This window comes from Bubalus kerabau, chromosome 5 (genome assembly GCF_029407905.1).
Source record: "Bubalus kerabau isolate K-KA32 ecotype Philippines breed swamp buffalo chromosome 5, PCC_UOA_SB_1v2, whole genome shotgun sequence".
NCBI lineage: Eukaryota > Metazoa > Chordata > Mammalia > Artiodactyla > Bovidae > Bubalus > Bubalus kerabau.
In genome coordinates, this window is record NC_073628.1 from 12,814,608 (window position 1) to 12,838,747 (window position 24,140).

The window sequence follows — 24,140 nt, forward strand, 5'->3', positions numbered from 1 at the left end:
TGTTCAGGCTGGAATTAGAAAAGGCAGAGGAACCAGAGATCAAATTGCCATCATTCGTTGGATCATAGAAAAAGCAAGAGAATTCCAGAAATATACCTACTTCTGCTTTATTGACCATGCAAAAGCCTTTGACAGTATGGATCACAACAAACTGTGAAAAACTTACTGAGATTGGAATACCAGACCATCTTACCTGCCTTCTGAGAAATCTGTATGCAGGTCAAGAAGCAACAGTTATAGTTGAACATGGAACAGCAGACTGGTTCCAAATCAGGAAAGGAGTAATTAAAGGCTGTATACTGTCACCCTGCTTATTTAAATTATATGCTGATCACATCCTGCGAAATGTCCAACTGGATGAAGCACAAACTGGAATCATTGTTTCTGGGAGAAATATCAATAACCTCAGATATGCAGATGACACCACCCTCATGGCAGAACATGAAGAGATACTAAAGAGCCACTTGATGAAAGTGAAAGAGGAGAGTGAAACATCTGGCTTAAACTCCACATTCACAAAATGAAGATCATGGCATTTGGTCCCATCACTTCATGGCAAATAGATGGGGAAACAATGGAAACAGTGAGAGACTTTATTTTTGGGAGCTCCAAAACTACTGGAAATGATGACTGCAGCCATGAAATTAAAAGATGCTTGCTTGTTTGAAGAAAAGTTATGACAAGCCTAGCAGCATTTTTAAAAGCAGAGATATTACTTTGTTGAAAAAGTTCAGTACAAACAAAGCTATGATTTTTTCCAGTTGTTATATATGGATGTGAGAGTTGGAGCATAAAGAATGGTGAGAAATGAAGAACAGAAGGTTTTGAACTGTGGTGTTGGACAAGAATCTTGAATGTCCCTTAGACTACAAGGAGATCCACCCAGTTATGCTAAAGGAAATCAATCCTGAATATTAATTGGAAGGACTGATGCTGAAGCTGAAATTCCAATACTGTAGCCAACTGATGTGAAGAACTTACACATTAGAAAAGACCCTATTAAGGGGAAAGATTGAAGGCAGGAGTAGAAGAGGATGACAGAGGGTGAGATGGTTGGATGGCATCACTAACTCGATGACATGAGTTTGAGCAAGATCCAGGAGTTGGTGAAGGACAGAGAAGCCTGGTGTGCTGCAGTCCATGGGGTTGCAAAGAGTCGGACATGACTGAGTGACTGAACTGAACTGAACATACCCCATAGCAAATGCTAGTTGCAATTGTCAAGTTTCTCCAGAAAGACAGGGCTCCCCAAAGCCCCAACACATATCCCTAGTTAGTCTGCATCCATGCACAGAAGTCACTGCCTAGCATTCACAAGGCATTCAGTGACTTCTGATTTCAGGGGGACCTCCATTTTTTTAGACATAGAGGAGCAAAGGATACATTTATCCTCCTGTCTTAAACAACTTGAAAGTAGAAGACATAAATGAAAGAGCAGTTTTTTACATCAAATGTCAGGCAGCAGAAAATGGATTCCTGAGGCGGGGAGCAAGCAAGGTGAGTTCTACAATTGCCCCAACTCTAGAAATAGTTTCCAACACATACATGGATGGGCTATCTAAGCAGAGACAAACGGTCTCCCCAAGAAGAAAGATTTAAAACTCTAGATAGTTATAGGTCATAGGAGAGAGCTACACACAGAGAACTGTGCTAGTGTACAGGTGATACCCTTCCAGTTTTCAGCAGAGAGTTGATAGTACTGGTCAGGATTACAGGGAACAATACTTGAGTCTCAAATTGTGCCAAGTCTAATGGTGTCCCCACCCACCAGCATGGAAATTACTCATAATTCCCATGACATCAGTATAGTCCTGAAGACAATATTGCCTTATTAGTGGGGAATACTAAACATGGTCTAAAGGCTGGTATTATAACAGCTAAAAAACCTGAACAGCAAGCCTTCAAAAAATACAATTGTTCCCAAGAAATTCCCAGGGTTTGCAAACAGTGCCAGGAATAGTTTATAAAAATTAAGAATATCCAGCATCCAAAGGGAAAAAATTGCCATATCTAATATCCATTTAAAATTTCCGTATGAATTGTGAAAATATATGTCCTAGGTAAATCAAAATATTGTAAAGTAATTATCCTCTAATTAAGGTAAATAAATAAATTTCAAAAGAAAAAAAAAATTCCAGTGTGTAAAGAAGCAACAACCTCGAGTGTGGGAGGGAGGTTCTAGAGGGAGGGGACATATGTATTCTTATGAATGGTTTATGTTGTTGTATGGCAGAAACCAGCACAATTATCCCCCAAACAAAAATAAAAAAAAAAAAAAAAAGAAAAGGGAAAAAAAAAAAAGAAGCAAGAAAATATCCATAATGAGGGAAAAATCAATTAGTAAAAACACAGTTAAAATATACATCACATAATTAGCAGGAAGGGCATTAAAATGCTTCCTAGAATAATAATCTTTACATTCATGAAGCTGAAGAATATTGAGTATGTTAAATAGAGACATGGAAAATAGGAATGAAAAGACTGTGGGAAAAATTAATTGTGCATCACAGAAATTTGAAACAACTTTAAGAATACTGAAATATATGTAAATGGAATCCCACAGGAAGTGAAAGAAGGAGAATAGAGAAAAGAACTTCATAATTACTGGCTGAAAAATTTCCAGATATGATGAAAGCTTTAAACCCATTAACACAGAAGTTCAATAAATTCAAAGACAAGAAATAGGACAACTATTCAAAGGTGCATGATAATTCATTGTTTAAAATAATCAACCAAAGAAATGTAACCAGAATGAAAAACAGACACAGTAGAAGAAAAAATGAGAAAGACAGCAGATTAGGCATATGAAACAATGTTAGTCAGAGGACACTGGCACCACATCTTAAAATGCTGAGAAATATAATTGACTCAGAATTCTATACCCAAGAAAAATACATATTAAAAACAAGATAAAATACTTTCTCAGACTTGAACAACTATGAGACTGCATCACCACCAACAGACCAATGTAAAAAGAAATGTTTTTTAAAAGGTCTCAAATGTGAGATCTCCATAATTCTAGCCATATCAGTCTTTCAAAAGACCTTGATCAGGAGAAACTAATATTAAAGTAGAAATAGTCATTGTGTTTGTACCCACTTCTAGAAATTATTGCTAACTCCTTCAGTACTGGATCTTGCAATGCTGGTGGAGTAGATGGAGAAGTGATGTGAACAGAAATAAGGAAGGTGAGACAGGTAGGTCAGAATGTGAGGTAACAAAGACAAGATATTTAGAAGCTGAAGAATTGAGAGAAATTTGGGACCTGAGTTGGAAAAGCAGTTTTCAAAGCAAATTGCATCATGTGGTGTGTATAATCCTCACTTCAGTCCTTAGAAGATCTCTACTGACCAGTCTGCCTCTTTTTTCTGGAGCACAGTTCAGGTCCATATAGTGGTTTCTCATTGCTGTTCCTTCCACACTGTGCCCAGCCTAATCCGTTCAGAAAATTCAGCATGGTCCATTCAGAAAAGGTTTGTTCTTTAAGGCAGATGCTGCAGGCTACCTACAAAATGATGTATTCTCTGCTTCTCTTTCAAAACTGAAAATAGTTTGTTATATAGCCATGAGCCCAGTAGCTGTTGCTGCTGCTGCTAAGTCACTTCAGTCGTGTCTGACTCTGTGCAACTCCATAGAAGGCAGCCCACCAGGCTCCCCCATCCCTGGGATTCTCCAGGCAAGAACACTGGAGTGGCTTGCCATTTCCTTCTCCAGTGGGTGAAAGTGAAGTCACTCAGTCGTGTCCGAGTCTTAGCGACCCCATGGACTACAGTTCTCCAGGCTCCTCCATCCATGGGATTTTCCAGGCAAGAGTGCTGGAATGGGGTGCCATTGCCACAGGACTGCATTTCCTGTACACCTGTGGTCTTAGTCATGACTGGTGACCGAGATGTAAGCAGATCTGTAAGAGGGATTTCTTGGAAGACTGCTTTCAAGGAGCTGATTTAGCTGAGAGATGGGACTCTTCCCTTACCTACTTTCTTCCTAACTGTTGTCTGGATTTTAGTTGTGATGGTGGAACTCTTGCAGTTGTATTGGACAATCATGTAACTTTGGAGATGGATACCACCCAAGCTCTGGCTGAGTGGGAGAGAAAAATCAATTTATCTTGCTAAAGTTATAGTTGTATTAGATTTTTGCAATGTGCATCCAAACTTAATACTGATACTGCTGTGTGTTTAATATAATATAGTCTTATTATTTTGTTGGGTTTGGTGAATATATTTATGTTTTACATTTCTTTAATTTTTTTTTATTTTATAAATTGATTCATCAACCATTATACCTAAATTGTATAAATGCAAAATTATGATTATAAGCATGCTTTCCTTTAGATTTTGTATTTTTATACTTTCTTATCTCTTTCCTTTCTTCTTTTCTCCATACTTTACAGCCTGGACCATGTCCTCTCTTATAACCTCATCCATATCCATATCTGCAGGCCAAAACAGACCAAGAGCTGTGTGCAGAGAACCAAAGAAGAATGAATACAGGGGATATGAATGAAGGGTGGTGGCCCTTGTTACTTATCATGAATGTTCTGAAATGGGATCACATTCTTCTGCCCTTCTGTGTGCCCACCACCCGCAGTTTTGCCATGAACATGGAAGATACTTCCGCCAGTGGAATTTGAATAGAGGTGATATGTCACTTCCAAATGGAACTATTATTTTTGTCACAGTAGCTGGAATGCAGATGTAATGACAGGAGCTGGAGCAGCCATGTTAGACCAGAGGTAAGTAGCACAGGCGGAAGATGTGACAAGAAAGAAGTAGGCCCTCATCTCTGTGGAGAGACCTGCACTAACATTATATGAAAGAGAATTGAAATTGTTTTGTATTTAAGATAATGTTATTTAGGGTTTGATTACAGTCATTGAACCTATAATCTAACACTCTTAATAGAATAACTGATCTTTGTGTTAGATTTGTCTTGACATCAGGGTCTGAATGAGACAATATCTACTGACATATACTTAGAAGTGAGTCAAGTGACAGCCCTGCCCTCTGGAAGCTGTGGTCTAGTGTGGGATTCAGAAACTGAAGCAAGAACAAAGCCACATGGCAGGACAGCTTCAAGATCATGTAGGGGGACCTCAATCAGCCCTGATCTCAGGAGGTTGCTTCAAGTAGGGACAATCCTCTATCTTTCTCCTCATAAATAAGACATGGTGCCAAGTTTCATATAAAAGTGATTTATTTCAAATTCCTTCCAAAATGCTTTCCCTTTTGATCCAGTGCTTAAGATATGTGCTTGAGACCTGGTTTGGGAAGACTGCAAATGCCGCAGGGGAACTAAGCCGGTGGGCCACAACTACTGAGCCTGAGTGCCCTAGAGCCTGTGATCTACATCAAGAGAAGCAAAGGACTGAAAAGTCAAGGCACTGCCATAACAGAGTAGCCCCTGCTTGCTGCAAAAATTAAAAAAAGAAAAATTTTCCCAGGGAAAACAGTGAGGGCTAAGTGGAAGCAGGACATGAAAAAGAATGAAACCTGTCTGGGTATGATATCATGCAAGGCATGGAGAGGGAAGCTACAGCCTGTTTTCACAGGAAAGTTGGGATATAAGTTGTACCTCAAACCAAGGCTAGGGAGCTGGGATTTCACTCTCCTGGGATTTCACTCTCCCACTAGCGCCTCCCTCTCATCCTTCAACTAACACCCAGCTGGTGTCTCCAAGCCCTTGTATTAGATTCTCCAAAGACAAATCAAAGGTGACACTAGAAGCAAAAGACACCAAAGCTTAGGAAAATGCAACCCCAGATAATGTCCAGATTTCTTCACCCAGTCTGCCATCTCCAGCATCATATCTGAAATCCTGCGAGTCTAAAAAACTCCGTGGTTCTCTACATGTAAGTATTTTTTTTTTAAAAATTCAGGTTTTAATTTATATAGGAATGTAGTTGATTTACAGCATTGTATTAATATTAGTTTTATGTGAAATTAATTCCCTTATACATACACATGTACCCATTGTTTCTTAGATTCTTTTCCCATACAGGATATTATAGACTACTGATCAGAAATCCTGTGCTGTACAGTAGGTCATTGTTGGTTATCTATTAAATAAAGTAGTATACATATATTAATCAAAAACTCTCAATTTATCCCTCTCCCACCTTTCCACTTTGGTAACTATAATTATTGTTTTGATGGAGGAATGTGTCTAAGCATTTTTTGGATCAGGGTTTGTGCTCGTGAGAGTGCAGTGGCCAGGGAAAACAAGCCTGAGAGACTCATTTGAAATTATGGTAAATGTTGAGAAGGACACGGCCATGCAAAAAGCTGGGAGAAAAACATTCTAGATGTGGGAATTACCCCTGCTAAGGACCAAGGTAACCAAGCTTAATAAATGGCTACTCTTCCACTGACAACCTTCCTTCCATGTTTGGAACTTAGCTACAGGACAACCACCATACCTCATCCCATGCTTCAGTTGTGAGTTAGAAACAATGAGGCATGTCAGCCTTCCCAAGAAGGGAGAACCTGGGGCTATCATGAGGCTGAATATGCTCTGGTTCAGGGACATTTACACAAAATGGTTATCACCAGGAGCATCAGGTGCCGGGGCAGCACCAATGCCTCTGACTATCTCCATGCACTTGTTCTCAGGAGTAGAAACGCCAAGAAATGGACAGAGTGAAGAAATAAGTAATCATTCTTGTTTCGTCTTACCCCATGTGATTCCCATGGCTCTTTGACCACACTGCTCTCTGCCCAAAAACTCTTTCCTTTATTCTGTCTTCAAAGGTGGCTTGTGAATTACATCAGCACCTAACTGTGAAGCCTGGTGGCTGAAACTCAACTCACAGTCAGCTGGGACCCAGAGATGTCTGGCCTTGTCCTGTGTTTCTGTCCTTTTTCTCCAACCAGATTCATAAAGCAAAGTCCCTATAAAATATAAGGGTGATTGTAATTCTCTCAAGGCCATTGAATGTCCAAGGTCTATTTGAAGCATCAAAGAGGGAACGCATCCTCTGCATTCAGGCTAGTCTCAGACCCCAACCTCGCTCAGGCAGGTGTTCCCTGAGGAAACATAAAGCACTTATCTAAGTTTCCAGAATGCTAAGAAGAGAATGCTTCTTGCTCTGAATGCAGGTTTGCCGGGGACCAGCCCCGGCTGATCCAGGGTATTCGAAGGAGAGACGGCTAGGCGAGGGTCAGGGAATAACTGCTTAATTACACTTTAATTAAGGATACAAAGAGTAATAGAATAAGGATAGCTCAGTGAGGAAATTCAGTGGAGAAAAGCGGCTGAAATAAGGATAGCTCAGTAGGAAAATTCAGTGGAGAAAAGCGGCTGAAATAAGGATAGCTCAGTAGGAAAATTCAGTGGAGAAAAGAAGCTGAGTGGCTTGGTTTACGCGGAAAATCAATATAACCCGTGACACCAGGTTAGCTCTGACCACGGAGGCCGCAGGCGCCCTCTCGAATAGCGGAAGGTGCCCCACCTTAGACATCTTCTCGAGTGGGTCTTAGAAGCCCAGGCAAATAAATGGTCGCAGAGGACATCCACGCTCCAGATGGACGCTCAGCCGGAAGTTAAAGGGAAGAATGACATGGGGAGACCAAGTTTCAGTGAACAAGGCCCGCACTTTATTTTCCAAAGTAGTTTTTATACCTTAAGGTATGCATAGAGGATAATGGGGGAAGGGGTAGAGTCATGCAGCAAGCCAGGCTTTCTTCCTGCAAACTTATCATATGCAAAAGTTCAGGTGATTGACATCATCTTCTGGCCCGGAGGCCTGTTAACATTTTAAGAAACTTATCTTTCTCTAAAGGTGATTATTCCAAAGTCAGGCGCCAGCCTTCCAAAAAGCATTGGACAAAGCGGCATTTTACATTTCTATACACCCATTATATCAATCAATACACTGCCAAGGACACAGTAGGTAAGGAGTATGGAGACTTAGCAGCAAACATTGGCCCAACAAGTGAAAAACCCTTCACCAATACATTTTCTAATCAATCTTTTAACTACTCAAAGGAATCTGTGTTTAGGCAGTTTAGAACATCTCCTGCCTCTCACAGTTGGGAGGCTCTGAACAATCACATGTGGCCGGAAAAACCTATTCAGGCAGGCTAGAGGATTTCCAAAGGAGTTTGTAGGTTAAACACTGTCACACCCAAGAATTATTAACTGGAGCCGTAAGCTAACTCTTTTTCCAGAGAGAGGTAGTGGGAGACAGCCCCCCGTAAAGTCAGAGGTGTAGGTGAAAGCACAAAGCAAAAAGTAGGCAGACTCTGGTTTTGGGGGTAGATGCTCGAGAATTTCCAGGGGGACTCCTGAGGCTCGATCCCGCCTTTGCGTGTGTCGAGCCTCCTTCCTCATGACCTTTGTCATGGGCGGAGTGCCTCACGCTGGCTCCAGGCAGTGATAGAATTCCAGTTGAGCTATTACAGATCCTCACTCAATATGCAATATGCCGGCTCCCAGCACAGGTTCATGTTATCCAGTCAGCCAAGGGTCTGTCTTGTGTGAAGGTCGAGTGGGAGCTCTGGGGATCTGAATTGATAGTGAGTCAGTCACCACCTTCACGACTACCTCCTAGGGTCACTACAGATGGCCTTCCCACTGTCCCTGGAACCAAGAAGAAACAGCCCTGAATATTGCTTTCCTGCTGCTACATGGAGGCAGGTCTGCTAATAAAATCAGAAACAGACTTGAGGGGCAACGGGAAAGAAACTTCCACTCTGGTGCTTGCAGACATCTGAGAGCTACCCAGCAGTGAATGCAATTGATCTTTCTCTCATCTTTCCCTTCTTGGAAGTTTCCTAGCCTGGGAACCAGAGTTCCTGGGTCCAAGTCTTCACTAACTTACCTGCAGCTTTAAGGTGAGTCATAAACCCCAGGGTTCAGTTTCCCATCTCTTGGATGAGGGAGACTGGACTTGCTCTAGAACACTTCTTCCAGTCTGAGGCTCAATGCCAATCAGTGGGCAAGTGGATCAGAGGTGCATGTTTCTGAGAATGCTGAGGCTGCCTCTGGTGGGCAAGGGGCTGTAACTGTCTATTGATGTTCATGGGTTCTGGGCTCAGGACTAGGAGTGGCAGACCATGTGGCACACAACTGCTGTGACACCGAGGACCTTAGAGGCCTTGCCCACTGGAACTTACCATCATTTGGGTTCTGTGGGATGAGATCAGGTATTTATGTCAGAGTTACCAATGGGGAAGCTTGTATATTCCTCAGCAGAAACCCAAATTAGGCTAATGAATCATCTCTCCTAAAAAACTCTGGGAACTAGATATGCCAGGACTCTTAAACAAAATTTGTAGTATTTTAAATACTATTTAAAGTAGGTCATTTTTTGGATGATCTGCCATTTGCTCTCTGGCTTGGGATGATACCCACAGTTAGAGTTGAATCAAAGGGTTTCTGGGGGAGGCCCTCTCCCTGTGAGTCATTAGGAGTGAGTACAGCTCTCTCCCCTCCACCTCTGGAGCAGGAATTCCAGCAGGAAGGATGTGACCTCCAAGTTTAACTGAAAGACTCAAGAAGGTCTGGCCCTCAAGTAGGCACTATTCTTTCCCCAGTGCTTCTTCTTTCCCTCCTGGGTCCTGTGCAAGCTGCCCACCTCCTGGTTACTGGGTTCTGAATTCCTACTCCCTGCACTTGTAGATAACTATGCAGTCCCACTTGTGGCTCCCTCCTTACCCAGCCCCAATCCCTCACCTGCAGATTGCACTAAAGAAGGGAAAACCAAGATGGGCCTGCCCAGTTTTTCTTTCTAAAAATATCTGCATTCCTCCTGCTTCCAGACCCTGTCCTGAATCATCAACATCTCCAGCTAGATGACTCAGCTTAGCAGAGTAATGGCGATGCAGATGGTTGGGGGGGGGGGTAGAGGGCGGGCGTTAAGGGTGTCAGGTGTGGGGGACAGTTTTCAGACGACAAGAGATGAGTTGGGGTAAGGAGCATGTGGTCCTCCAACCACTCATTCATTAGGGACCTGCCTGAATCTGCTATCTTGGGCTCCTAAGGGTATCTCTAAAACAGAAACTTCAAAATGGACTCTTTATAAACTTCTTACTGCAAAATATTTTCAAACATAACAAATATAAGAAAGACGGGTGTCATGAACCCTATATTCCATCATTTGGCATCAATAACTACAAAACTAACCTCTTAGTCCCACAGGTTGTCATAGACTGCAGAATATGCAACATCAAGGTGGTGGCCAATTGAGTTCCCAGGGAAGACATTCTTGACTTGCACATCCGTCTTTCTCTTCTTGCTATGTTCTCACATGTGGTGGCTGAAGGGAAGGAAGAAGAGGGAGAATAAGAGAGAAAAAGAGGGAGAGGCTAATCCCATCATTAGGGACTGCCATCAAAACACCAGGTCAACCTTGGTACCTCCCAGAGGCCCTAATTTCTAATACCATCACATTGGGAGTCAGGGATGGACACAATTCATCCATAGCAGCTACGCATAGTGTAGGAGGTATCTCTTTTTAATTCAAGATAGACCATCATTTCATTCTCTCTTTTACACCTTATTCATTTTTCCTGAAGTATTTTGGGAAAAGATGAACATTTCACAAAATATATATAATGAGTATTTTTGGTAGAATGATAGGATATGAAAAAAATGCTCTTTTGTTCCCAATAAAATGAACATTTTATATCCAGTCTATGTGCAAATTTCCCTATTCTCAAAAAGCAGATGTCTTTTCACAGTTTATTGAAGAATGTAGTCATATGTTGCACTTGGTTGTTCTCTTTTAAGATGAAATAAGCAGGGCAAAGACTAATAGAATTTTGCCAAGAAAATGCACTGGTCATTGCAAACACCCTCTTCCAATAACACAAGAGAAGACTCTACAGATGGACATCACCAGATGGTCAACACCGAAATGAGATTGATTATGTTTTTTGCAGCTAAAGATGGAGAAGCTCTATACAGTCAACAAAAACAAGACCAGGAGCTGACTGTGGCTCAGATCATGAACTTCTTATTACCAAATTCAGAGTTAAATTGAAGAAAGTAGGAAAAACCACTAGTCCATTAAGGTATGACCTAAATAAAATCCCTTATGATTATACAGTGGAAGTGAGTGAGAAATAGATTTAAGGACCTAAATCTGATAGATAGAGTGCCTGATGAACTATGGAATGAGGTTCGTGACATTGTACAGGAGACAGGAATCAAGACCATCCCCATGGAAAAAAAAGGCAAAAAAGCAATGGCTGTCCGGGGAGGCTTTACAAATAGCTGTGAAAAGAAGAGAAGCAAAAAGCAAAGGAGAAAAGGAAAGATATAAGCATCTGAATGCAGAGTTCCAAAGAATAGCAAGAAGAGATAAGAAAGCTTTCCTCAGCAATCAATGCAAAGAAATAGAGGAAAACAACAGAATGGTAAAGACTAGAGATCTCTTCAAGAAAATTAGAGATACCAAGGGATCATTTCATGCAAAGATGAGCTTGATAAAGGACAGAAATGGTATGGACCTAACAGAAGGAGAAGATATTAAGAAGAGGTGGCAAGAATACACAGAAGAACTGTACAAAAAAGGTCTTCATGACCCAGATAAGCACGATGATGTGATAACTGACCTAGAGCCAGACATCCTGGAATGTGAAGTCAAGTGGGCCTTAGAAAGCATCACTATGAACAAAGCTAGTGGAGATGATGGAATTCCAGTTGAGCTATTTCAAATCCTAAAAGATGATGCTGTGAAAGTGCTGTACTCACTATGCCAGCAAATTTGGAAACTCAGCAATGGCCACAGGACTGGAAAATGTCAGTTTTCATTCTGATCCCAAAAAATGCAGTACCAAAGAATGCTCAAACTACAGCACAATTGCACTCATCTCACACGCTAGTAAAGTAATGCTTAAAATTCTCCAAGCCAGGCTTCAGCAGTATGTGAACCATGAACTTCCAGATGATCAAGCTGGTTTTAGAAAAGTCAGAGGAACCAGACATCATGTTGACAACATCTGATGGATTATCAAAACAGCAAGATAATTCCCGAAAATCATCTTCTTCTGTTTACTGACTATGCCAAAGACTTTGACTGTGTGGATCACAATAAAATGTGGAAAATTCTGAAGGAGATGGGAATACCAGACCACCTGATCTGCCTCTTGAGAAATCTGTATGCAGGTCAGGAAGCAACGGTTAGAACTGGACATGGAACAACAGACTGGTTCCAAATAGGAAAAGGAGTTTGTCAAGGCTGTATATTATCACCCTGCTTATATAACTTATATGCAGAGTACATCATGAGAAACGCTGGACTGGAGGAAGCATAAGCTGGAATCAAGATTGCTGGGAGAAATTTCAATAACCTCAGATATGCAGATGACACCGCCTTTATGGCAGAAAATGAAGAAGAACTAAAGAACCTCTTGATAAAGGTGAAAGAGGAGAGTGAAAAAGTTGACTTAAAGCTTAACAATCAGAAAACGAAGATCATGGCATCCAATCACATCACTTTATGGCCAATAGATGGGGAAATAGTGGAGACAGTGGTTGACTTCATTTTTCTGAGCTCAAAAATCACTGCAGATGTTGATTGCAGCCATGAAATTAAAGCACATTTACACCTTGGAAGGAAAGTTGTAACCAACCTAGAAAGCATATTGAAAAGCAGAGACATTACTATGTCAAAAAACGTCCATGTAGTCAAGGCTATGGTTTTTCCAGTGGTCATGTATGGATGTGAGAGTTAGGTTATAAAGAAAGCTGAGCCCCAAAGAACTGATGCTTTTGAACTGTGGTGTTGGAGAAGACTCTTGAGCATCCCTTGTACTGCAAGGAGATCCAACCAGTCCATCATAAAGGAAATCAGTCCTGAATGTTCATTGGAAGGACTGATGCTTAAGCTGAAACTGCAATACTTTGGCCACCTGATGTGAAGAGCTGACTCATTTGAAAAGACCCTGATGTTGGGAAAGATTGAGGGCAGGAGGAGAAGAGGATGATAGAGGATGAGATGGTTAGATGGCATCACCAACTCAATGGACATGAGTATGTGTGGACTCCGGTAGTTCGTAACAGACAGGGAGGCCTTGCGTGCTGCCATTTATGGGCTCACAAAGAGTTGGACACGACTGAGCAACTGAACTGAACTGAAGTTATTGAATATAGTGTCACGTTTCTTTCCTTTTTTTCTTTTGGTTTTCTTTGGTTTTGTTTTTGATGGGATGTATTTTTTGTTTTTCCTTAGAAGATATTCCACTCTGAATGTAGAGTCATAAGTCTGAATTATAAAGCCAATTAAGTAATGTGTTGTTATAGATAGCTAGTCAACAACAAGCTGATGAAAATAGATTTATTAGTCTTGTTCTCAATTTGTTCAGTTCACTTCAGTCCTTCAGTTGTGTCCATCTCTTTGCAATGCCATAGACTGCAGCATGCCAGGCTTCCCTATCCATCACCAACTCCCGTAGCTTGCTGAAGCTCATGTCCATTGACTTGGTGATGCCATCCAACCATCTCATTCTCTGTCTTCCACTTCTCCTCCTGCCTTCAATCTTTCTGAATATCAGGGTTTTTTCCAATGAGTCAGCATGTTTAGTATGCATTCAGTCTCTTTTTAAATCAACCAACATGAATTAAATTCCTCTCTGTCCCTACTGCACTCCCAACTCTAGGCCAGAAACAAAAACCTGCAGAGACTGAAGGCTGACTCCAGCACATCGCTGTGGAGATTTAGTTCCCACTGTTTTTTTAGGGGAAAAAAAATATTAGTTGCTAACATTAAAATCAATAGATTGTACATAAATAGCCAAACTTCTGATTCTCCTGAAAACATAGGCAACTGGCATGCTTTCCAGCATGGGTGAAGTGGAGGAAAGGCTGCTCCCAGTGGTAAGGCCTGTGCTGCCAAGGGTCCAACATGGCCACCTAGTCCTATTATCATATTTCCTGCCTCCGGGGGCCATGAGTTTGTGAGAACTAGATTGCTAGCTCTCTTAAGATAAACAGTACTTTTGTCTTGATCAACTTTGACTTCGAAGCCTTTAACCCAGAACCTAGCACAGAGTTCTTCCTTGTACGTTTGCTGGATGATGTAAAACATCTTGTGGATGTCTATGACATTTCTTCCAATACTGAAACTATGCAATTGAAGTACTGCTCTGTCCTAATTCTTTGATGCAGACTGGCATCATAGGTGACCCTGTTGTCTGCCAATAGACCCACTACCTAAAGCCAGTTGTATGTCCCTGGACTGCCCCTGAAGTCTTCACTTTGCCATTTGACAACTTATCCTCCTAGCAATCTCATCTCCAACGAAGATAGGAATGCATATCTCATGAAGTGGCTAGGAAGATGACCTGAAACCACGAATGTCAAGCATGGCCCCTAGTATCCATTTTCATGATGTTCTTACCCATTTTTTCCTCCAAGTAGGCAAGGTTCTCTGTCTTCTTAGATGTCCATGCAGATCAGTCTGATTTTCCATCCAAGCTTCAAGGAAGAGATTACAGTTCAATTCTCTGTATTCTGAGAAGCTTCAAAGGCCACTCACGAAGGACACTGATGAAGGTAAAGATTTTATAGAGACCTTTGTGGTTTTTTCAGATCTTTTAGTGGCCTACAGGGGAAAACAAGGGTAGGTCAGAGCATATATTACAAGGGGCTCCTGGTCACCACTACATTCTAAGAACCAAAACTTCCCTGTGTACCTGCAGCCAGGAAAGAAGCATGAAGTGGCTTGTGCTCCTCTGGCTGGTGGCCTTCTCAGAGTGCATAGTCAAGTAAGTATGGGGACTGTAAGCCACATCATGTTCCTTTCTCGGATTTTTCTTTTCATCTGATTATTCCACCCATCAGGTTTAGAAGGGAATGAAATATTTCCCTAAGAGTCTTAAAGTTCAAATCTTACTTATTGATAAGTAACTTGCTCTAGGAACTGTAGATGCCAAGGTCTTATGTACATTTGCATGGTTGCACAATTCTTGGGGTCCAGTCATATCATGACCTATTGAAAATGCAACTCCTTGCAACTGTTCAGTGCACAGTCTATGCAGATGTCTATGTGGTCCTGTGGAATAGCACTTTTCTACATTTTATTCAACATGTCCTCTTTTTTCCCTGTCTACTTAAGTGTGTATATGTCTATGCTTACATCTCTGTATCACTGTCATTTATCTCTCCAACTCTTTGGAAGGCACTGGGAGTGTATTTCTCTCTGTGTTGTTTTCTTTTAATTTTTCATTTGACACATCCTTCCTTCTCAAACCTCTGAATTTCCCTTACTTGTTCCCTATATCTTGGATTATTTTTTCAACTCTCACTTCTCTTTCAAAGTGGAGAAAGACACATTGTTTTATATACACTGCTTTATATCTGACAAGCAGTGTGACCACAGTCAACTCAGAAACCTCTTGCATTTCAAATTGCTCCCTTGTAAAAGAGGATAAGAGTCCCCCTTCTACCTCCTTCCCTGAGGTTCTATGAGAAGGATAGTGTGGGATGGCAACAGCAATGCTAATGACTGTCATGTTGAGACTTCCTATTTATCAGGTACCTTATATCCATCACTTCACTTATCCCCAAGATATTCTATTTAGAGGGTTTGTATTGTTACATTCCACCATTTTACTGAAGGGGAAACTGAGACACCACACAGTCATATGGCTTACTCAAGATTACAGAACAGAGCCTGTATTCAAAGTGATGTCTTTGCCATGGTATAGGCATAAAATTCTGATAATAATGTGTTTCATAAAAATGGTTAGAAAATACACAGGGCCATTACAATGACAATTACACCTTAACACTGACAGCTAATTGTAGCATCCTCTTTGTTTTCTTTGTCAAATGTTCTGTGAAAGAATACCTCTAAGGCGAGTGAAGACCATGAGAAAAACCCTCAGTGGAAAAAACAAGCTGAACAATTTCCTGAAGGAACATGCTTACAGTCTGTCCCAGATTTCTTCTCGTGGTTCAAATGTAACTATTCACCCACTGAGAAACATCATGGATGTGAGTATTTTGGCGGGATGGTGCTTCATAGAGCCCCCTGGTGCTCTAGCCTAGCACTGAGGCTCATCTGGTGGTGCCTGGTGGGATGTTGGGGTTGGGGTTCCTGCAGGAGGCAGACACACTGGAAAACAGGGACCCCACCCAGAGGAGAAGGTACTCTCATCCTCAACTGTTGGTCTTGGTGACTGGGCCCGGCAATTACCAGGTGGCAGGTAAACATCCCTTTCTGTGTCAAAGATGTGTCATTACTTTGAGGGCGATTGTTCCTTAGGAACTGTGTGAGCCACTCAGCTACAGATGAAGAGTGAGCCATCACTGATCAAAAGGTAGAACCAACTACAAAGCAACTGTGACTCCCCCGGCAGAGGAATTCAGTTTCCACAGATGCAAGAACCACAGCACGGAACTCGTATTCCGTGTAAGGCCATAAGGATCTAACTGTGGTTACTGTTTTTAGATTAGACAAAGGGCTTATTTTGTCTTCAAGAATGCCCATGCCAGCCTGAGAGATAGGCAAAGGGTATATACATGTCGAGTGAAAGGGTCATCTGTGTGGAGTTGATTGGATGTGGTCTCATAGAGGGAGTGGCTGGGGTTGATCCAGAATGACCTCCTGGAGAAGGGGGCACTGAGGCTGGGATTGAAGACACTACAGACCTTCTCAAATGAAGGCACCAGGACTTCCCTGGTTGTCCAGTGGTCCTGGAGGCCCAGTGATTATGCCTCTGTGCTTCCAATGCATGAGGTACCATTTCAATGCCTGGTCATAGAATCAATATACTGCATACAATGCAGCACAGGAAAAATATATCAAATGCAGACATCTCTGTGACCAAAGTCTGTGAGCTTCACGGTGGTTAGAAAGTGATCTCAAGGGATATGTGACACCCAGAGGGAGGCAGTAGTGTGGGAATAGAGGGTAGCCAGTTCTGCACTGACCTATTCCCTCCTTTTCACTGTAGATGCTCTACATGGGTAACATCACCATTGGAACACCCCCTCAGGAATTCCAGGTTGTCTTTGACACAGGCTCATCTGACTTGTGGGTGCCCTCCGTCTTTTGCCAAAGTCTAGCCTGTGGTGAGTACAGACTCCCCCTACCCGGACCATCTTTCACTTGCCCTGTTGCCCTGTTTCCACCCTTGGCACCTGATGACACTCATCTCTTGTGTCTGCAGCTACAAAGGTTATGTTCATACATCTTCTGTCTTCCACCTTCCGGCATACCCAAAAGGTCTTCAACATCAAGTACAATACTGGAAGGATGAAAGGACTTCTTGTTTATGACACAGTTCGGGTAACAAATGCTGAGTCAGGGCTGGCTATGGAGTGACCCCTGCTTGCAAAACAGATGCAGGACCCTTCTTAGCCTAACTCCCATAGATATTGGCCACCTTACCCACAGGATCCTGCATCTGGGGAGACAGTGCCTGTGGTGACACTTGAGCAGATTAGCTAACCCAGAGAGTGACTTGAAGTGTGGACTTGCAGCTCCTCTGCCCATGAGCAGTTCAAGTCATTTTGCTGGGAGTGAGAAAATGGGAAAAAAGCACCCAATTTTATATTCACAGACTGTTCCAGGCACTTTCAGCTGATAATTGGCTTAATCCTGCAACAACCTCACATAACAGTTACTCTGATTAGCTGATGAGACATATGCATAAACTGAGGTGCAGACAGAAAGGGCCTTGCTGAGGGCACACATGTGGTAAAAGGTGGAGTTAGGCTGGCTTTTCATGACTGAAGTTGCTGTGGGGTGTTTGGGGACAGGATAAAACTGATCTGGGGACCCTGGGGGCAGTCAAGGGCTTCAGGTATCCATAGTGTGAAACTGGAAGCCTGAGAAGTAAGGGGCCTGATAAATGAGTTCTCACTCTAGAGGCCCTTTGAGAGTCTAATTAACCTATGGTCTGCCTCCCCCAAATTATTTGAGTAGTTCTGCTCTCTCACTTTCTCTCTTATACACACTCACACAAATACACACATATATATCCCCAAAGGTGAATTCCCCAGGCAGTAATTTCATAGAACCCTGCAAGCAAGATTGTGTTTTCAGCTTCTGTCTTCCTGGACAGATGCAGAATCCACAGTACATTACAGAGAATGCAGTCCATTCTTGTCATTAGGTCACAGTGATGCCAAAGAGAAGGCTATCTTTTTCTCCACTCAGTTTGTCCACAAGGTGGCACCAATGGGTCCTGGCCTGACTTGGTTGCCACACCTGTACAGAAGCCACGAGGCCAATTTGACTCACTCAGGTGGTGTTTTTCAGAGGGTCAGATGTTTTAAAATTCACAGCCTCTCTCAAGTGGAACCCAAATTCCCCTCCCAGCTTGGTCTAATCATCTGAGTGCCCCTGAAGACAGAGCCCAGCCTCAATTCTTTTCTGAGGATCTAATAGCAATGTACCCTAGCCCAGTCCTAGCCCACTTCATGTATCTGTAAGTGGGAACACTCTTCTCTCCCACAGATTGGGGACCTTGTAAGTACTGACCAGCCATTCTGTATAAGCCTGGCAGAAGTCGGGTTTGATGGTATACCTTTTGATGGCATCTTGGGCTTGAACTATCCAAACATGTCCTTCACTGGAGCCATCCCCATCTTTGACAACCTGAAGAATGAAGGTGCCATTTCTGAGCCTGTTTTTGCCTTCTACTTGAGCAAGTAAGTCTGAGATGGACAATCATTTTATCCAAATTAGCTGTAAGTTGCTTTCTGTTGCATGAAAATTATAGAACACTTGATAAAGAAGTATCCTGAGAGATAATCTAACCCAGGATAACTATGGCCCAAGGGCCCTATTGGCTTCACCAGTGGCTTTTATAAATAACGTTTTATTCGAACACACCCTGATCCTGGGCTCAAGATCAGTAAATTGGTCTCCTGGGGTGAGTGAGGAGGAAGGCTAATGGAAGGCAACAGGAAGCACGTTGAATAAAAAGCATTAGGTTCAGGATGGGGAACACATGTATACCTGTGGCAGATTCATTTTGATATTTGGCAAAACTAATACAATTATGTAAAGTTTAAAAATAAAATAAAATTAAAAAAAAAAAGCATTAGGATTTGCTTATGTATTTGATAAGGAAGTAAGGAGAAGGATGGTGGATATCTTTCCTTCCTCAATAGCATTTCACTGGGAGCCCAGGACCAGCTACCCAATTTGTAGGTTCCAGTGAAAAATGAAAGTGTGGGACACAAAACTCTGGAATCCTTGTTCAAGAAACATTAGGCATTTCAAGACAGGGAGAGCAGAGGTGGGGTCCCTTCTGAGTGTGGGGCCCTTTGGACAGTAGAGGTCACAGGCCAGTGGAGCCAACTCTTGGTGACCTGAACCCACATCCTTAGAACTCCCAGGCCTTGATTTTCCTTAAAAATGACAAGGTAGATAAGGGGAAAGCCAAAAGCTTCAGCACCATGTCCTCTGAGGGTGTTTGAGCACTCAGGTCCCTGGAGGCCCAGGGTGTCTTCAGAAGACATAGTGGGTGGAGCCTAACCAAGAGATTCAGCTTCTAACCTCCTCTGTGCCACTCACTAACCACTTACAGACCTCAGTCTGGATCTCAATCGCTCCTAGACACTATTTCTGCATCTTTATGTGGAGACCTGATTAGGGCTTTGGTGGGTGGACAAGCACAGCTCTCAGACAGTGCTGTTTTTACTGTCCTCCAAGGATCCCCCCTCACTTCTCTCTACAGAGACAAGCGGGAGGGCAGTGTGGTGATGTTTGGTGGGGTGGATCACCGCTACTACAAGGGAGAGCTCAACTGGGTACCGTTGATCCAAGCGGGCGGCTGGAGTGTACACATGGACCGGTAAGCCTCTTCCTCTGAGGGTCAGCCCAAGTGATGCTCCCACTACTGTACATGGACACAGGCAGACACACACAAATGCATTCTCAGACACACAGTCACACAGACTATATACTACCCACAATGACTCAGACAGACACACAGACACATGGAAACACATAAGCAGACACATATAAACATACACAGAGGCACATATAAACATAGGTAGTCAGAGACACACAAGCACACACAGAGACACATACAAACACACATACAAATAACACACAAGCACACAGATACACAAACAATCCATGGGTTCATAATCCCCAGGCCTTCTGAGCATGGCTCTGATCAGGGTCCTAAAAGGGTACAGAGAGGTCTGTGCAGCTGGGAGAGAGCTGCATCCACTGCCCTTTGAGGTGGGGAGCATGGCTAGAGGACTCTACATTGTGGTGAACAGACGATGAGGAAGAATTTTAGCAGCCTGAACAGAGTTATGATAAGATGACCAACAGTCCAGGGTTACCTTGAACATAGGAAGTTCTCAGTACAGATAAACGTCTATTTAAGAACAGGGAAAGTTCTGAGCAAATGGGGAAAACTGGTCTCCTTAGGGAGCAGCTACCCAGCACTGGAGAGAGGTTGGCTGCAGTCTTAAGATGTGAAAGCAACTAATAAAAAAGACACCCCATGTACCTGGGCACACAGTGGGGGGGGGTCTATAAGATAATCAGGAAGGTGGGATCCAGGAGTGACCTGAGGACAAGAGGCATAATTGATTGGATTCTGTGTGAGACCCTAGGACAAATGCTGACCTGTCCTTTGGAGTTTCTGTGGGCTAGTTATATATTTCCTGGTCAGGGTCTCAGGGTCTGAGCTGGTTGTAGGAGCACTGCTGGGAGACACCCTCTCCCAGAGGAGCCCCTTTCTCCCCCTACTATGAGAATCTGCTGCCCTGGTGAATCTTCATCTTCACTTTGTGTGCTACCCATTATTTGTTCCCCACCAGGTACAGCTCTCTGGATGTTACTTATTGTTTTCTCAGTCTTCATTCAGTCATTGAACAGACAAGCATTGGGCATCCCCTGTGTGCCAGGCACTTTAGGGAGGCAAGGAGAATAGAACTTGCACTCACATCTAAGAAGGCAGATGTACATGAAGTGACTCACTCACATAGTGAATTGTGCCTTTGGTACATGTTAGACATGAGGAGGAGAAGGCAATGGCAACCCACTCTGGTACTCTTTCCTGGAAAATTCCAGGGATGGTGGAGCCTGGTGGGCTGCTGTCTATGGGGTCACACAGGGTCAGACATGACTGAAGTGAGTTAGCAGCAGCAGCAGACATGAGGAAGGGTCTACAGAGAGTGACCAAGACAGGAGACTTATAAACACGGGGGAAAGACTTCCCGAAAAAAATACAATTAAGGTGGAATCTGGAAGATGAGAAGAAATTTGCTAGTCAAAGTGGAGTGGAGTCTTCTAGGAAAGAAGACCAGCCTGTGTCAAGGTACAAAATATCCTGGTGTATTCAAGTACTGCATTCGAGGATGTCAAGAAAGGTGCTGTGTTGAGAGCAAAGGAAAAGAGGGCACGAGACAAAGGGCTGTTTAGGAGACAGTTGGGAAGGGGACAGCTCTGGGGAGACTCAGAGTGACCTTGATGCCCGCTTTCTTCCACTATCTCTCAGCATCTCCATGAAAAGAAAGATTATTGCTTGTTCTGGAGGCTGTGAGGCCCTTGTGGACACTGGAACAGCACTGATCAAAGGCCCAAGAAGACTGGTCAATAATATACAGAAGCTGATCGGCGCCACGCCACGAGGTTCCAAGGTGAAGGGTCATGCCTCAGGTTCACTCCCAGTCTCCACACACAACAAGGATCTCCAGGGCCAACCTCTCTCCCTCTCTCTCTAACAGCACTACGTTTCATGTTCTGTGGTCAATACTCTGCCCTCTATTATCTTCACCATCAACGGCATCAACTACCCGGTGCCAGCACGAGCCTACATCCTCAAGGTGAGGGGACAATACTGAGGGGTGTTCTCAAATTGGGGCTTGCAGCAACCCACGGGCTGCTGTTGGGAGGAGGTCGCCCTCTACTGGCCATCTCACACCATTGCAGAGGTTGATGAGCCCTGTGGCTGGGTCAGTGACTGCCAGAAAACCAACCATTTGAGATTAAAGGGCCGTCTGGGACACTGATCTTCCTGAAATAAATATGGAGACTCCACACCATGCTGGCATGGTGGGAGTCACAAGGAGAGGGGGACACTAAGGTCCTCAGTCCTCAAAGAGCTTCAATTCAATCTGAACCCTTAGCTGTATGAACATGGAAGTCAGCTCTAGCAGTCCCTGAAATAGGCCATGTTACAAGGAGAATGGCTGGGGGCATTCCCAGTGTGATGTCCCAGCATAAGTTAACAGTCTGCCTTCCCTTCTCAAGTTTTTTTTCTGGTTTGGATGATAAATTACATGGTCAGCTTAGTACTTGGCTGCATCTTCCCCTTGCTCTGGCCAGGTGCCTCCTTTGTGAGTTGGGATACTCGACCCTCTGTGGGGAGGTTGGATACTAAGGTGAATAAAGGATGCACAGTGACTGCTCAGCCCCAGCACAGGCTGGAGGCTTCATGTCAGCTCCCTGCGGGAGTTCAGAGCAGGCTGATGGGCTCAAAGAAGGCTTTGAGGAAGAAAGGGAATTTCAGGAATTCTAAACCACAAACTCATTGAGCCATATGCAGGTTTGCTTGGTTCCAGGCAAAACTGCACTGCATTCCATGTAAATGGCATCTCAAGGTGGTCTGCACTGGGGCACTGGGGGCTTACTAAGGGTGATAAAGGCTACAGGTTGACCAGTGGGGAAGGGGAACCAGAGTACGTTACCCAACCAAGCCTGGAGTGGCCAAGGAGGCTGAGTGCGGACCAAAGGAGGCTTTGTAGAGTTCCTGAGTTAAGTCTTCAGGGACGTGTTGTTGGCACTGCTCTATTTAAGATGGATAACCAACAACGAGTTACTGTGTAGCACAGGGAACTCCCCTCAGTTATATGACAGCCTGGGTGGGAGGGGTATCTTTGGGACCAGGATGTACAGATACATATGGCTGAGTCCCTTTACTGTCCACTTGAAACTCAGAATATTGTTAATCAGCTATACTCCAATATAAAAAAAAGTTGTTTTTTTTTTTTTTTAAATAAAGTATGGATTGTGGGCACGCAGGAGGAGAACCTGCATTCTCTACAGAGAAAACAAGGAGCAGGAGTCATAAGGAAGGAAACAGGGAGTGAGGAGAACTATGGACACACTTGTTCTTTTCTAAATAATTATATTGAAGTATGGCTGATATTCAGTTTTGCATTAAATTCTGCTACATTGCAATGCAATACAGATAAAAAGTGTGCTATACACATAAAAATATTTTTTCTTATTCTTTTTCATGTGGTTTATACTGAATATTGAATATAGTTCCTTACGCTCTACAGTAGGACTGTGTTGTTTTTCATTCCTGTGTTTCCCCAACTCCCAGTCCTCCACTCACCACACCCTTCCTCATGGCAACCTCATGTATTGGTCCTCTTTGGTTTTGGTTGAACTCTCATATCCTCTGATGCTGAGAAAACCCCTTGATACTTACCAAAAGAGGGAAATAAAACAAATTGTGCTGGTTCTGGGTATTGGGGGGAGGCGCCGGTAAGGGCTCATGCTGACTGGAGTGTGTCTCTGACTCCCCCAGGATTCTAGAAGCCACTGCTATACAACCTTTAAAGAGAACACAGTGAGGACATCTAGAGAGACCTGGATCCTGGGTGACGTCTTCCTGAGGCTGTATTTCTCAGTCTTTGATCGAGGAAATGACAGGATTGGCCTGGCACGGGCAGTGTAAATGCTGGGAGTGGTTCAGGAATCAGTAAGGCCTCTCCTAACATACACTCACTCACCCTTTGAGCCTCCTTCCCAGGATGTGGGTGAACTGTATTTGGTGGTCTGCACACCCTATTCTCAGTAAAGAATAAAGGGTTTCACTCGTAATGGTGCTGAAACAAATTGGTGTGTCTGTTTGTGTCTGGCAGGTATACAATGATCAGGAGGTTCTAGAACCAAGTCTGAATCAAAATTGAGAGGAGCCCTACTCCAACTGGCTTCAAGGAAAAGGGAGACTCATTTAAATGACTCTGGGAATCCAGGACACAAGAATCAGAGCAAATACAAAGATTTCAGTGACTGGACCCAAGAAATGAGAAGTCATCAATTCTCTCTCACTCTTGCTCTTTCCCTTCACACTTCTTTGATGGTCTTAGCCTGGCAACTTTCTTCCTTAAGGCTTCTACACCTAGTGAGGGAGTCCAAGCTACCTGCCCTAGGGTTTTAAATCCCGAAGACATCACCTAGTAAGGAAAGAAGATTGCAGACA

The 24,140-nt window shown here is 43.2% G+C and overlaps 1 protein-coding gene across 1 annotated transcript; it reads left to right on the forward strand.

Annotated features, from left to right (window-relative positions):
* Positions 1-14,643: 14,643 nt before the first annotated feature.
* LOC129653639 (pregnancy-associated glycoprotein 1-like) lies at positions 14,644-23,726 on the forward strand. The gene is made up of 9 exons (XM_055583378.1): positions 14,644-14,711; positions 15,792-15,942; positions 16,905-17,022; positions 17,121-17,239; positions 18,413-18,606; positions 19,641-19,757; positions 21,423-21,564; positions 21,652-21,750; positions 23,463-23,726. The coding sequence occupies exons 1-9, from the start codon at positions 14,659-14,661 to the stop codon at positions 23,610-23,612; spliced, it is 1,143 nt and encodes a 380-aa protein (XP_055439353.1). The 5' UTR covers positions 14,644-14,658; the 3' UTR covers positions 23,613-23,726.
* The last annotated feature ends 414 nt before the right edge of the window (positions 23,727-24,140 follow it).

Excerpts from the sequence above, each read along its gene's own strand:
- LOC129653639 (XM_055583378.1), top strand. The coding sequence starts at position 14,659 with ATGAAGTGGCTTGTGCTCCTCTGGCTGGTGGCCTTCTCAGAGTGCATA. Across the intron at positions 14,712-15,791 it reads TTCTCAGAGTGCATAGTCAA|AATACCTCTAAGGCGAGTGA; the intron begins GTAAGTATGGGG and ends GTTCTGTGAAAG. Across the intron at positions 19,758-21,422 it reads TGGAGTGTACACATGGACCG|CATCTCCATGAAAAGAAAGA; the intron begins GTAAGCCTCTTC and ends ACTATCTCTCAG.